We start from the raw sequence: 15,261 nt of genomic DNA on the forward strand, positions 1-15,261 counted from the left end.
GGATAGTAGCCTTGAGGCTGCCCCTGAGAATCAACTGCATTATAGTAAAAAAACTGAAGGCACTCTTGATCTCTGTACTGAAGAGGAGGGTCTGAAATGTGACCCATATGAATTACCGTTGTTTGAGAAGAGCTGTACAACACAGGGAAGAATAAAGAGGTGCCTGCATAGAATGGAAATGAGTGCTCTTTCACACTTGATAACTATGCCTTGGGGACAGGACGTTTGGCAGGGAGAATATAACAGCCTATAGCCATGCAAGATGTTCAGTATCATGCATTTGGCCAGTGGATCCTGTCACAGTTTTTATACATCAATTTCTGAGGCAAGGATCAGGGAATAATATCCCTTTCTAGGTAATGAGCTGTAGGCTCACAGTGGGAGTCACTGAATGATAATGTGTATTGACCTGCAACTGCCTTCTTCCCTTCCCTACCTTTAGATTTTGTGCTGGTAAAGTATCCTAATAGCCTTAGAGATGACAGTAACAAAGTTACCAAGTATTTGGATATAGCATTTGAAGGAATGCTTTCCATACCTTAATTTCCAGACTTGCCTCCTTCTAATCAGTAGTAGCAATTTATCCCTTCAGTAAGGAAGAGCATCTGCTGTGATGCAGGTATAGGTTCCCTGAGGACAGTGTTCTGGCATCACAGAATGAATGCCAGTAGCATAATGCTTCCACATTCTGCGACTGCTCTTGGTCATCTGTGGCAAACAGCTGCAGATGTGGCTTGACATGGCTATCAAAGGAGGTATGAGTGTTACAACTGTGATTGTCCAAGGAATATTTTTTATTTCTGGCAAACAAATGGGGAATGTCACCTGGATTCCAACAGTAATGTGACTTGCTGTTCATTTCTTCCACATAATATGCTAGAATTCATTCTCGTTTATTTCTGTGTATCGGTGGTCCCTGTAAAGCCCATGTAGGGCTCATATTTTAAAATGTGGGTCTAATACATGTCTCAGGTTTTGGCCTGAGTGTATAGTACAATTCAAAGCAAAGGTAAGTATGCAGCAAGAAGCTAGGAATAAAGAACATATGATAGGTCCAAACAATATTTGGCAAAACAAGTCAAATCCACCTCTGTGAGGACAGGAAGATTTTGTAAGGTAAAATGTTTTTTGATAGAAGCATGAAAGAGCAGACAATGAACACAAACAGCAACAGAAGTATCTGGAAAAGATACATTGGTGGGATAATTATTTTGGGATGGGATGAACAAAAGCAGCAGTTTATTCTTGTCTTACACACATGGCACAACATACAGAACCAGCACAAAAAACTTACAAAACCTCGTACACCATGCTTCCTCTCAAATAGCTTCTATTAAGTTACAACATCATAACAAATCAGGTTAGTTACAACAGATCTCCGAACACGGATAGTCTCCCATACAGGGAGTTAATATTTTTGTAAGCTACTTAGACGAACATTATTTTTTACATGTTTAATACAGTACAGTATCCTTAACAGAGATCAAGATATTCACAATGAGAATTGAATACTCTATAAAACAGCAGAATTTCTCATATGGGGACAGGTCTACATCCACTCCTGCCTTGTCTGGTTTACAGATGTGTTGCAAGTCTTCTTTACTCCACTTTCCAAGCTAAACATTGTTTTAAAGTAAAAACAAAATTCTATTTACAATTTTTTCAATTTAATACAAATTTCTTTGTTTCCCTCTCCCCTTCCTACCCCCCATCCCAACAAACAACTGCCATTTAGCTGGTAGAAATATTAACTGTCAGGCTGCTATAGACACTTGAAAAAATTTTTGACAACATCTTGTTGGATGGCAAAATGAAAGATGGTCATAGCCCGTGATTAATTCAAAACACCTTTTTTTTTTTTTTTTTCTGCTAGATATAAGAATTTGTGTCCAGTGAAGACAGATGACTTCTGTCATCTATTTTTTAGAGATAATGTATTGCTTACGGGCCAATATATAAAACCTCAATTTTTTAAAGTACAAGCTATCCCACTCCCTTTGATGCAATCACTTGCTTATGAGTTCTTTCTTGTAACAATGCTGCCCTTCTTATGGTACTGGCTTAAATTCTCCCAGTCTCTGTTATATCGACAGTACCTTCCCTTATCCATGGTCCCCTTGATATTGCTGGGTTGATTCACATGAAAGGTTTTATTCTGATTGCACTTCAAGATCCATTGAAGCCTATGGTTGTCTTTCCTTTAACTTCATAGCTTTGAATTAGATCTACTTGAATGAGACTGGCAAAATCTAGCCCTTAAGCAGTTAATCAGCATTTTAAAGAAATAAGCAAGAAAGATTCTTCTCCTTTATACATACAATATGCTTTTTTTTTTTTTTTTACATTGAGCATTATCATAAAAAGCATGTTTATGTTATTTTGAAAATGTATTTTTACAGAACTTTATAAACACTGTTATATCAAACACATTCTCAAAAACTGGAGAAATTACCGACACAAAACCTGAAAGAGCTTCAATAGAATTCTTACAGTGCTATACTTGCATATTTCATATTCCAGTGTCCTTTACTGCAAACATGATTTGGCCCTATGAGAACAGATAAAGTCAACAAGAAAGCTCCAACAGTTTCCAATAAGACCTGGATGTGCTGTTTAATGAGACTGACTAATTTAATATCCAATTTCTTTCTTTTACAGGTATTCCTATTCCGTTACCTTCATTCACATTGAGCAATCCCTTAATTCTCAGATAGTCTCATTCACGTCAGTGGTATTACAAATGCAAAAAACACATGCAAACATACAGAAGAGTGTTTTTGCATTTTTAAAATCTTTGTTATTTCCACCGCTAACATCTTTAAAGTCTTCTTTATATAAATTCTAATTGAAAAGGACATAGGACTAATATTTGCAAACAGTTCTGTATCAGAAATCAGTGTACAAACTTCAGGAAGTAATCTGCTTTTAGTTGTGCTATAGTTCTGGCAGCCTAAAAATGTATCATCTGGTGTAACCAAGAGTAAATTTTACAGGCTTAAATGTTTTGTTTCTATACTTGTGCATGTTACACTTTATACTTCCCCAACCTGGCACAGTTTAAGAAAGTTAATACATACGTATGTCACATTAACATGAAATCATGATGTTATTTTCCCCTATTACCACCAATTTTCAGTACAATTAGTAACAGACATTAATGTAAATGATCTAAGTGAAATGTATTTTTCAAGTAGTTTGTCTAACATAATATTGCGTGAATTATAATGTGAGCTTGGGTTCCTATCCTGCAAAAGTTTAGAAATGCATTAAACTCCGTATGTTGGGAGTAGTGTTATTGAATGTAGTGAGACTATTCACAGTTCAGGAAGGTAAACAGCAGAATATGGTAAGACAAGGAGGAACAGCTTTCCTTTAAATATTACGAAACTGCTTAAAATGTAATTGGTGAAAGACCATTGACTGTAGTCTTATGTATGTTTCTTCATCTCAATATAAATGTTTTCTCTTGACCAGAAATACTAAAAGTTTCACCTTTTCCAGAGGAAAAAAGGCAAGCCATACTTAAATCCCAAATTCTAACCATACTGTATCATATGCAGTAACCCTTAAAGGAGCCCTTTGACAAAACAATGCATATTAACTTGCTCACTGATTTTTAGAATGTATCTACTTCAGTCACTGTAATAAAACTCCATGTTATATACATACATATTAAAAAATCCAGGTGTAAATAATTATACAGTATTTCCACACATAGAACAACTAGTTGCACATGGTTTGATATGTAAAGCAAATCACTGAAAATCTTTTCAGTCTTTGGGATGATCGAAGTATAAGTAACCAAAACTTACAAATAGTGATTGAATTTTCATAAGAGAAGGTTTCTGACAGAAGGCAGAAGGAATGCTCTCCTGCTTACCCTCATTCCTGATGGCTTTTATTGAGTTGGTCCCTTCCCCTAATAAACCACTTTTTTTTCCTTAGATCTAGCAATATATATTAATGAGGTTATCTATCTTCTTCTGTATAACAGTACTAATAAGGTTTCCAGTGACTTATTCATAAAAGATAGGCTGTTCTTACTGAAGTTTACACTGCTTCAGAAGTTTAGGGCTGTGTAAACTCCAGAAGAATGAGAATGTCTATTCAAATTATATTAAAGTCTAATGAAATGGAAATTCATTTTTTAATATGAAAATTTAGCTACCTTCTGTTCTGATAATTCAATCCAGTCTTTATCCAAAAAGAAAAAGTCTTGTAGTTACAAGCCTGTAATTATACATAGCAAAGAAAGGAAACTGCTCCTTGCTTATGGAAATATATATAGGTTTTTAAGTTCCAACCCCTCTCTAAGCTGCTAACCATCACACAACATATGCCATTTGGCAATTTGTCTCCTAGGATATTCACAAATTTCCTTCCAGTGTTCTCCACCTGTTCCTTCTGCTGAAGATCCCAAGGTTAACCGGCCAATGACCTCATTCCTTGACCCCCTATCTGAATCTAAAACCAAAAATTCAATGCTGATATCATCAAGGCCCTCACAAGGAATGTCAAAGACAAACAATTCATTGAACACTGCATTGGGGGTGCATTTCTTCACGTGGGTTTTCTTTTTAGAAATTCTTTTCTTAGCGTGGTACAGGTTCACTTTGACATAAGGATCTGCAATGACAGGAAAAAGAACATGCATCAGCTGGTGAATACTGTGCTTCAGAAATTCATCAATCTAGTTAATGATAACTTCCTAATATACCAGCCTAATTACATCACAATGAGGAGTTGTTTCAAGTTATAAAAGATGATTCATCTCATCTAACACTGGTGGTTACATCTCAGTCAGTCCCTTTAAATCCTTTTATAGTCACCAAAAATGTAATCAATATAACCAGTGAAGTTTAGAACATAATTCATCTGATCAAATGCAGGTGTCTACTTCAGGATGACATTAATCCTCCCTGCTAGTCCATTAACCTGAATGATTACGTCATCACTGCATATGAAGATGGTCTGAAAGTAGACCTTATTCTAACGGACTATGTCAAATATGTATAGTTGCATATTTATGTGTAATAGAAATCTAATTTTCACACTTATTCTACAAGTAAGGAATAATCATTAGGGTTAATAAGACTCATGCAAAGAAAAGCCTAGGAAAGGAGAGAATAGTCCCATGCTGAGAGGATGGATGAACGGATGCTATTCATTTCTGTTGCTGTTCTACCAAAGTCAATTAATTTGATTAAATTGTTCACACTAATTTTTATTGAGCAAATGTAACATTGAACTTTAAATGTAGGGCTATGCTTGTAGATATGATATCTACCTGACTGTATGACTGTGCTGTACTATCGAAGTGGGGAAGAGAAGGGAAAAGTCCATATTTTTCAGCTGTGTTAATCAACTTTGAGTGTTCGTGCTTCTCAATTTTTTTTTACTTTTGCAAGACTCCTTCTCAATTATCTTCAGTGATGGCTGTACTTTTTACTTCAGAGAAATTGTTATTAGGCTAGAGAACACTTTGAAAATCATCCCTTTCAAGTACATCGGCACTTATTTCAGTGCCAATGTGGACCTGTTTCCAAATTCTTATGGTCCAAAGGTGCAATGCAAACCCCTCTCTACTGAAGTCAGTCAAATGAGATATTCCATGCAAACAATCAGCTAATTAATAATATTGGGGTATAGTTGAGTATTAAAGAAAAAAGAGTGAAATTAAAACCGGATCCTATTTTAAAACACTGTACCAAAGTTATCCAGCCGAAATGGTTAGATAATAAAAAGGTTTTTTGTTTCCTTGGACTAGCAAAAATTTGAAAGGAGTAAGGTATAATAGAATATATCTTCACTCCTGTACTCTATACTTGCTATAAAAATACTTTTTAAATATGATATTTATGTAATTAAAGTGTTTGTTACCTTGGAATGAATGCATGCCACATGAGCATTAAAAGTATCAAAATCAATACGTATCAGTGGATACATGCTGTTGTTCATTTCTATCTAAATGACCATTTCTGACTGTTACTTTTGACCATGTACTAGATAAAGCTAGGATGTTCCTCTTGATTTTTTTAGGTCTGTTAGGATGCCTTGAAACCAATGATCAATGAAACCAGTGAAGTTTTGTTGATGTAAAAGTGGTAATTGGAACAGCCTTGGAGTGGAAAAGCTCCTATCTTCCAAAGAAGATTCAGTTAAGCGATTATTTAACTGACCACACAGGGTCCCTCAAGCGTAGGACTGCCATTTCATCCTCTTCCTTGTGCAAGATGTATTTGGGGCTGAAGGGAAAGTCACATTCCTATTATGGTTAACAAGGTTGGACTGAAGGAAGCAAAAAGAGCAAGCAGAATTTATAACTTTACTCACAAGAGAGTATGTCAAGCACGTGTGTGGTTTGGGTTTGTTATAGGGTTCAGGTAGCTGCTGAGATTAGGAGGGCCTTTGTTTTAAAAGCAAACTATTTTCTCGCCACGGTGGACCTCAGCCAGACTTGGGCTGTTGAGATCAGCTTGCTATCATGCTGTCTTTATGAAATTGCCACGGTCTGCTATTACTTTGGGCTTGACCATTGGAAGGAATTGAAAGGATGTATGCTCACTTATAATGCAGTAAACTTTTGGGCTCCATTTATCTTCTTTCTCCTTGTGATATAAGAATAAAACTAGGATCAGAAGGAGGAATTCAGTGAAGCTCCACCATGTAAATGGGAGTTATCTCCAACTTTGTTGTATCAGATCCATGATTGGTTAGCATTCTAGATAAACTGCAGTTTCACTTGGTATAAGAGGCAGGAAAGCTGTATTATTGGCTGTAGCAATTATGATTCAGTGGATACGCACATTTACTACTGTCTGCATAGTCCTGTGTTAGGTACTGTTCTTTTCTGGTGCATTTGTTTTATTCTCAGGTGGTTAATATATTGTATTTTAAATTTTATTCTGTTATTATGTTATCTAGCTAAACGTTAATGTGCACTTAAATGCTATTCTAGTATTGACTTCGAACGAAGTTCCTCTGAATGCGACGTGGCACAAGACCAGGAGAAGAGAGTGCAAAAACTGCCCCTCCGTAATGCACCACAAACACCGTTCATGATAAAGCACCAGTATCATATTACAGCTTGCTTCCAGCACTGGAATAGTTCACCTTTTAACGCTGCCAAATAAATGTTGCTGTTCAGTGGGCCAAACTCAGGACAGTAATAATAATGCCTTCCAGTAATAATAAACTGAATTTTTGTCATAAATAAAAGCTTTTAGTAACCGGAAACAACATCCCATACTTATGGCAGATGGGGTCTATTCAAGACAGTGACAAAATTCAGTGGTTTCCACTGCTAACAGATGCCATGAATTTTTTACCCTGTGATTGGAGGTCAAATCTGTAAAATATATACCCTGGTAAATAAAGCGTTGACTTAGATGTGAATAAAATGAATAGACTGCAAATAATAGAGACATCATTCTTGCATTTTTAGGCTATTTTAAATCTTTGAAATGCCACATTTCAGCCCTCTCTGGTCTGTTTTTTTTTTTTTCTTTCTAAGGGCACATTCATTAGTAACACCATTACCTGATAATCCTGACACATCAGATTTAGGTAGATGCCTGGCTTTTAAAACAACCACAGTTAGTGTGTTTGTTGTAGACTGATAGCAGAGAGATATCAGTAATTCTCCACGTCCAGATGATTTCTGAGGAAGTGAAAGAAAAAAAAAGAAAGAAGAATCTTTATGAGCAATTATCTTGATGAAGCTTGAAACTCGAATTAAGAATAAGATTTTGTAAATGTCAGATAACTGTATATCCTGAGCGGGTGTACAAGGATTTAATTTATGGAACTATGCTGCTTTACATGTAGATATATTTCTCTCTGCTGTAGTTACATAACCCTTCTCATGGTTTGCTAGTAGACTGAGTAAAAATAAATAAATAAATAAATAAAGTCAAAATATGATTTGCTATAACATCATTAGTTTCAGAGATGAAAAAAGAGATCCTAGATCTTGGGAAACAATCTCAGTGAAAGGAAAAGATCTTAAGCAAAACTAAATTCTGTGAAAGACATTAAAAAGTTGAGTAGAGAGAATTCACAATAATCTTTAATAAAATCTTTAAAACCAGCAAGGATTCAAACTGTTACTGAAGTCTCATCCTTAACAGCCTTTAAAGGATGGAATAAAGATGAGTGTGTGTAATTATTAGATTTGAATTTACAGGACTAATAAACTTATTTCACAAAAAGGAAGAAGGCAGGAGAAGCAAGCAAGCAATACTTTATATACCAGAAAACCCAAAAAGATATCAACAAGATATCGGTGACATAGTTATAGTTGTAATACAGGAGCAGCAGAATTGCAAAATACCAATATTAGTTATAGGTATGTTGTCTGGCAGACATTTATTTGATTTGGCAGCATGCTTGGTCTTTGAAAACGACAAATTGAAAGTCAATACACATTCCACTTCCTTAGGAGAGATTAAGAGACGTGTGTGTGATGCGTGTGCATTTATGTAGTTCAGCTGTGAGTGTTGTAAATGATCTTCACTTTCTGGAACCAGATAAAATTATAGGAATTATTTTAGCCCAGTGAAATCAATATGTTTTGCCACTGACTTCAGTGAGGCTTTGGCTTCTCCCATATCCTACTAGCGGTACTAGAGCTGCAGCCTGTATCACAATTCTTGAGAGAGAGGCAGTAACAGCACAGAACGAAACAGTCTACTATACCAACAGAACAGTTTCCAATAGGTTCTTATACCATAACTAAAGAACACCTGTATTCTTTAAGAACCTGCTACAAAATCCATGGAGTTAAAGCGAAAGGTTTATATTGACTTCAATAACCTTTGAGAAAGAGCGATTTCAAATAGAAAAGGGGAGGGAGGAAAGGGGAATAATATACAAATCTTTGCATTCTTTCCTTTTAAAGCAAATTAATGTGGATTGAGGCCTCTTGACCTCATGTAAATGGGTCCACTCAAACTTACTGGACGAGCTGAGCAAGGAACTGGAGTTTAGGACATTAACGATTTCTTGTAGTATGCTCACTGTAATGTTCTTTTATTACATTTATGTAATTGCTTCCTTATACTGCCATTATGAGAGTATCTAATCATTCTTATGATGAACTTATTCCCTTTTCTTTCCAAGATTCAGGCAGTATTGCACAAAAATGATAGCTAAAACTATCACAGTACTTTAAAAGATTAAATAAAAACATGTTACCCTAACATTTCTTTTGATGATCTCTCTGTCCATTAGCATCCTTCCTTCTGACAATTCAATTCCTGCGAGGGGAATGAGGACTTCTCCAATGACATCATCTCTGGAAAACCTGTCAAAGCTCAAGATCATAAAGTGAAGTGTTAAATCTTGGATTTGGCTATAGGGGATCCCATAAAATGTGAAGGTCTCATCAAAAGCTGGATCTAAGGTTTTTCTCAGCACTCTGGTTTTCACCTTGTGCTTCTTCTCAGGCAGGATTGTCATTTTAATGTAAGGATCAGAAGTCATTGACTGTTCATCCATTGCTGGTAGCCCACGTGCTTCTTTGATATTCACTACAAATGCCTTTTTCTCAAAGTTGTACTCTAAGGAGAAAAAGAGAGTTCCTAGTTTGTCTTGTTTTTCTTCAGATGATAGGGATGTGGTGGATTTTAAGCTATCAGGGGAAATAGAATCTTTCTTTCTTTCTGCAAAGTGTTTTGGAGATAAGTTTTCAAGTTCTGGAGGGTTCTGGATTTTTGAGGTTGTTTTGGGGAAGTTGCCATTTAGATCTCTCTTCTCCAGGTCAAGATGGAGAGAATTCTTTGGCATCACTGATTTGTTCTTTGCTTCACTTTTATCATCTGCTCCAAACTTCTTCTTACTGTTGAGATTTTCAGGGTAAATGTCAACCCCCTTCAGAACATGGACAAACTTATATGGAGGGGTCTTATTGGATTTGGAAGATTTACGCTGGCAGCAGATCCAAGCGAAAAGGGAGACAGAGAAGACAAGGCCAAATGCACTAAAGATCCCAACCACAGTAGGAATTTCATCTGCAAATTAAATAAATAGCAACAAACACATAAGTAGCAGTGCCTTGGACTCCATGTGATATTTAATAAATTAATAATTTAATAAAACAAACTGATATGAGATAGTAATAGCAGCAGGGTTGGCAGACTGAAGTGCTTTGCATTGTACATATTGCTCGCCACCTGCAGGCATAAACATGCACTTCCATACTAAGGCACACTTATATTAGTACTTTTCCACACACAGTGTGATTGGAAAGATCATACTACTTCTGTCCTAATAGTAATAACTATTAGTAATTGCTCAAAAATCACTCATCCCTGTATGTGTAGTTTCTGACTTCATATGGAACAATTTTGTTTGAGTGAGTAATGCCAGCTTCATCAGAAGGCTTTAGCTTTGAGTTTATGGAGCCTTATTGGTTAGATAAAACAGATTCTGAAATACGCATTTCTTATAGATCCATCATTTACTTTTCACACTGCTTCCTAGAACACTTTGTACACTCAATTAACTCATTTTTTATGGTCTGATCCTATAATTGCCTGGAGGTATCTCATGAAAGAATAGTGTTTAACAGGAGGTTATAACACTCAACAGTTTTAATGGGATTTTCAATAGTTTGCAGGAGGGAGCGTATAAAGAAAATTTGGAATAATGATATACTAAGTGTCTTTTCCAGATGGGTGTTACATTGGGCAGTCACATGTGAGTCTAAAGCTGAAAAAACTCTTAACCACTGATACCTACTAAGCTTTGAATCTAAGAAACCATAAATCAAAGCTGTGGGGAGTTTATAGGAAGGGTCACTACATTTTAGGAGTATATAAGAAAAACATTAGAAAATATTTTTGTTCTATGTTACCATGAATCCTATACTTGAAAGCTGCATAAAGAGAAAGCAGTACAAGTGTTACAACCTCAGTTATTATGTTGATACAATAGTTACACAGAGAGTATCATTAGCCCTTCACAACCATGCATTGAAGGGGTAAATGAGCTCAACTAATTGGAAATCCAATTTTGCCCATAAGTAATATTACTAAGTGAGTTTAAACCTCCCACAATGTAACAATCAGAGCTAAATCCTTATTCCCTGCACCAGTGGAAGACTAGCAGAATATTAATGGTATGATATTATTTATGCATAGAGGCAATTGTGTAGCAGTTCTGGTTCTCCGGCAAATAATTAGCAGATCTTTCTGGATGAGAATAACAGAATTATCCCCCTCTATGTATGACTAAGTCAGTTTCATCCAGGTAAAAGCTAAGCAGATGGACGTGCTGCCACCATACCTTTGCTTTTTAGTGAGATGATTAAATATATATATTTATACACACACACACATATGTGTGTGTGTGTGTGTGTGTGTGTGTAATCAAATCAAATTAGGACATAAGGTTCCAGCACATAAAGGATCAGGCCTGCCTGTTAATTTCATCTAACAGTAATCATGTCACTCTCCCTTTGCCTGTGAGCTGTATCATTCTATATACTTAACTGTAAGAACTCAGTGAAATGATTGAAAATTGTATGCATAACCAAAAAGTATTTTTTTTTTTTTAAGTTAAGCACGTGGCTCTGAGTTTCATGAATTCCCTGGGCTGAAATTTAAGTGTACATGGTATAAATGTAGAAAACAAGAAGTAATTGAAAATCAGTCAGAATACTTTAAACAGCTTTTAAGTATGATTTGCACATTTTCAATACTATTCAATGAGATAAAATTTCAACTTTTTGTAGTAATGGAAATGATGCTATATTTTAATTCTTCAGCTACTGAAAGGAGTTGTGGGATCGATTTAGTATTTACAGTGTTAATTATCTTTAAATAAGTAATTAGATGAACATGATGTCACAAATGTAGTTAGAAACATGAAGTGGGTGGGGTAGGGAAGAAGATGAAATGGCAACTCAAATTATTTCACATTTACAACTGATTATGTTGCAACCTGAATTTCTTGCTATTGTCATAAGGTAAACTAACTGGTTAGTCATTCAAGGTAGTGTATTAATAGGAAACACTATCCATCGATCCTCGGGTAAATTATTGTTTCAGTTACGTGATGTAAGTCTGGAGTCACTTCACTTAGGTCAGTGGAATGATGCTTGAATTAAAACACTGCTGAAGCAAACAAAATCTTGGCTAGAGTCAATATCTGTAAAGCAGAGTGCAGAAACATTTCTACTCACTGTTTTTCTGAGTAAAGCTATTTATATATATATTTCAGAAATACACATAAATAACTCAGTTTGAAACTTCCTGTATCATCTACATCCAGTGGGTAGAAATGACACAACTGAAAAGTTCATTGTTATCATTGCTATTTTCAATGACCCTAGATTCATCAAATGCAACTATTTAGCTAAAAAGAGTGGGATCCTGTATTTTCATATTCCTAGCAAGGTCCTTTACAAGGCTACCTTTCACTTTGACTTACAGTTCACAAGTCTTCTCTACAATAAGAAAAAAGGAATGACAATTATTCCAAGAATGACTTGAACAAAGATTTTCTCTGTGACTTGGGAAACGTTTGCATCATTTTAACTCTGAAGCCACGTTACTTTAATCGGAGACGGAGAAAACAACGCCAAACCTTCTTCGTCCAGAAACGCACCCACACAGACCTTTGCATCTCTCCCACTGTGTTACAGGGCGGGTAGGGGTAAGGGCGAAGGAGAGAAAAAGAGAGAGAAGGGGAAGAAAGCAAATTCACACAACTTCTAGGATCGAAGAGAACTGGGAGAAATGCGGCTCCTCCAAACACGCTAGGTGCTGGGAGGCGCTGGGGTGGCTCAGCAGAGGCTGCGTGCGGGCAGTTCGCCTGGGGAGGGGCAGCAGCCCCGCGCCCCGCGGGCGGTGAGTCGGGGCCGGGACGCGCTTACCGAACTGCTGGTGGCTGGCCGCGATCGGAGCCATGTTGTTGGCGTGCGCTGTCCGGGGTGCTGGAGCCGCTGTCCGGGGTGCTGGAGCCGCTGTCCGGGGTGCTGGAGCCGCTGCGCGGGATGGGGGAGACGCTGCCCGGGGTGCCGAGCGCCCTGCTCGCGGTGCTGAAAGCGCTGTCCGGCCGTTCCTCGGCTCTTCGCTCGCACAGCGCCCGGATAACCGTCTTTTCCAGCGTGTTTTTTTTTTTTTTTTAATAAAAGAAAGAAAGCAAAACAAAACCTGGAGACACGAGCGGTGGGGAAGGTGGAGGAGGAGGCTACGAGGGGGCTGGAGGAGAGGGGGGGAGGGGAAGCTTCGGTCCTCCCCTTTGCACACTGATTTGCAACCCCCTTCCTGTTTTGGCTCTTCTGAGAAGCTGCGCTCCGAGACTGAAGACGTGGTTGAAACCCAAATTGACGCAATCCTGACGCTACAGGGCTGAAATCAGCACCTTTCCCACCTCCCATCCCCCAGCTCCCCAACCACCACACCCTCCCTCTTCCCTCACATACCCCTCCCTCCCTGTTTCTGGAGATTGAACACACACTCATCGATTATTTTAACTGCCCTGCTGCAGGATACGAGCTACCACCCTCCATCGGACACAGACAGGGGAATGCTAATGTCTCTGACTCAGTGCATCTTGTGTAATACACGGGTGTGTCTGTTTCGCTGGGGCAGGATTTATTTAATTGTTTATTTATCTATCAGTTGGCCAGGCTACAATGATGTGAAGGAGATGCCAACTCGGATGGTCCAGACACCTCGGCTCCAACTGCAAGGCACACGTTTCTCCTATGACTGACGTGATTCACTTATTGGATTTGACTCATGAAAACTCCTGACGTGTCTTCTCCCTGTCCCTCCTCCCCTCCTCCCTGCCTGCCTCCCCCCCTTCAAAAACCTCTTCAGCCCTTGCTTTGCAAATTTTTTCTCTCTTCTCCTCTTATCTTTCCTACTGGTCTGGGGAAGAGCTGAATCTGCGTGGATCCTTCTGGATCCTACCAGGTTTGCATGTCTGTCTCCCAGTCTAAACTGAGAACTCGGAGTAGGGGGGAGGGGGAAAGAAGGGGGCAGGGCAGGCAGGAGGCTGGGAGAAACAGAACAAGAAAGCAGTGCTGCCTTTAACTAGAACTGCTAAAACATATAAAACCCCAAGCTAACTCCTGGAGCAGCAGAGCTGCAAAAGCCAGCACCTGGCATCTGACTCCTTCTGGATTCAGAAGGAATCTTAGCAGCCAAGTTCGGAGCCCAACTGCTAATTCTTCTGCATAAATGGGAAACAGGTGTTGTTTCTAAATAACAAAATCCAGATACATGCATAGTCTGGCATGACCCTACTCCATGCATGGGCCACTTGGAAGCTAGTATGTCCTGGCCCCCTTTCAAATGTGCTCTCACTTCGTAGTGAAGCCAATAAAACTTCTTGGATTTTAGCAAAAATAAAAAGGAGAAGGTCAAGGAATCATGACAAATTCGTGTCTAAACAATGCTGAATAAAATGTCTGGCTAGTCTGGAGGGTTGAAAACCTATTGACTACAACTGGTTCTATTTATCTGTTCCTGTTACACCTTCAACAGCTTGGTCTTGGTATGCACATGCACAACTCTTCTGTGAACAGCCATATCCATTACCCTGCTCCTGCTTGCATCCCATCCCATATAACAGAGAATACCTTGCCACCACTGCTCCTCTTACAAACACCTGGATTCTAATGAAGTCAGGTATTAAAAGCCTACAGAAACTATTATTTGGTTCTTGTATGTGTTTTGGCAGCACAGTTTGGGTTGGGATGCTTGGGTTTACATATTGGCACCAATCTAGATGAATCTGGCTCAACTTTTCTCTCTTTCCTTCTGTCAGTCCCCTCTCCCCCCAGCCCTGCAATGCATTTCCCTTTCTCTGTCCAAAATCCAGCCTTGCTCAGAATGTGCATCAATGGAAAGTAATTACATTTGATTTTAGACAGCCTTTCAGGTATTCAAGCCTCTGGACATGACTGCAATATACAAGATCCTTAAATAAATTTTGAATTAAACAGCTGTAACGGGGGTGTCTAAACTATTGTAAACTGTTACTGTATCTGGATTTCAAACACAATGGACCAGGAATTAGTGTATTTTATATGCTGGTAGTGTATCCTGGCTGAGGTTTCCATTAAAAAAAAAAAAAAGGAGAATATTTTACTGGTACGCTGTGGTGAGCCTATATATGTTGGCATTTGAACCATTTTCAATAGGTTGCGGAGCTTTCTATTTTGTTTTGTTTTGAATAAAATCCAGGAGATTCTTTGTTGATAATTATGAAATTTATGGAGCATGTGGAAATATAACAATGATTGCT

The 15,261-nt window shown here is 38.0% G+C and overlaps 1 protein-coding gene across 2 annotated transcripts; it reads right to left on the reverse strand.

Annotated features, from left to right (window-relative positions):
- Positions 1-1,177: 1,177 nt before the first annotated feature.
- LOC138064236 (synaptotagmin-4-like) lies at positions 1,178-13,304 on the reverse strand. 2 transcript variants are annotated; one of them, XM_068925918.1, is made up of 4 exons: positions 12,878-13,304; positions 9,202-10,010; positions 7,540-7,660; positions 1,178-4,626 (listed from the first exon to the last, which is right to left on the reverse strand). In XM_068925918.1, exons 1-4 carry the CDS (start codon positions 12,909-12,911, stop codon positions 4,319-4,321), a joined length of 1,272 nt encoding a protein of 423 aa, XP_068782019.1. In that variant the 5' UTR covers positions 12,912-13,304; the 3' UTR covers positions 1,178-4,318. The 2 variants fall into 2 exon arrangements, with proteins under 2 accessions (XP_068782019.1, XP_068782018.1); XM_068925917.1 differs by having other exon boundaries at positions 9,196-10,010; positions 12,878-13,303.
- Positions 13,305-15,261: the final 1,957 nt, after the last annotated feature.

Source organism: Struthio camelus, chromosome W (genome assembly GCF_040807025.1).
Source record: "Struthio camelus isolate bStrCam1 chromosome W, bStrCam1.hap1, whole genome shotgun sequence".
Classification (NCBI taxonomy): domain Eukaryota; kingdom Metazoa; phylum Chordata; class Aves; order Struthioniformes; family Struthionidae; genus Struthio; species Struthio camelus.

Bases quoted from the DNA above. Each gene is read 5' to 3' on its own strand.
- LOC138064236 (XM_068925917.1), bottom strand. From the start codon at position 12,911: ATGGCTCCGATCGCGGCCAGCCACCAGCAGTTCG. The intron at 10,011-12,877 runs GTAAGCGCGTCC...TTTAATTTGCAG, and splicing joins GGCCAGCCACCAGCAGTTCG to ATGAAATTCCTACTGTGGTT. The intron at 7,661-9,195 runs GTAACATGTTTT...TCACTTCCTCAG, and splicing joins TCATCAAAAGAAATGTTAGG to AAATCATCTGGACGTGGAGA.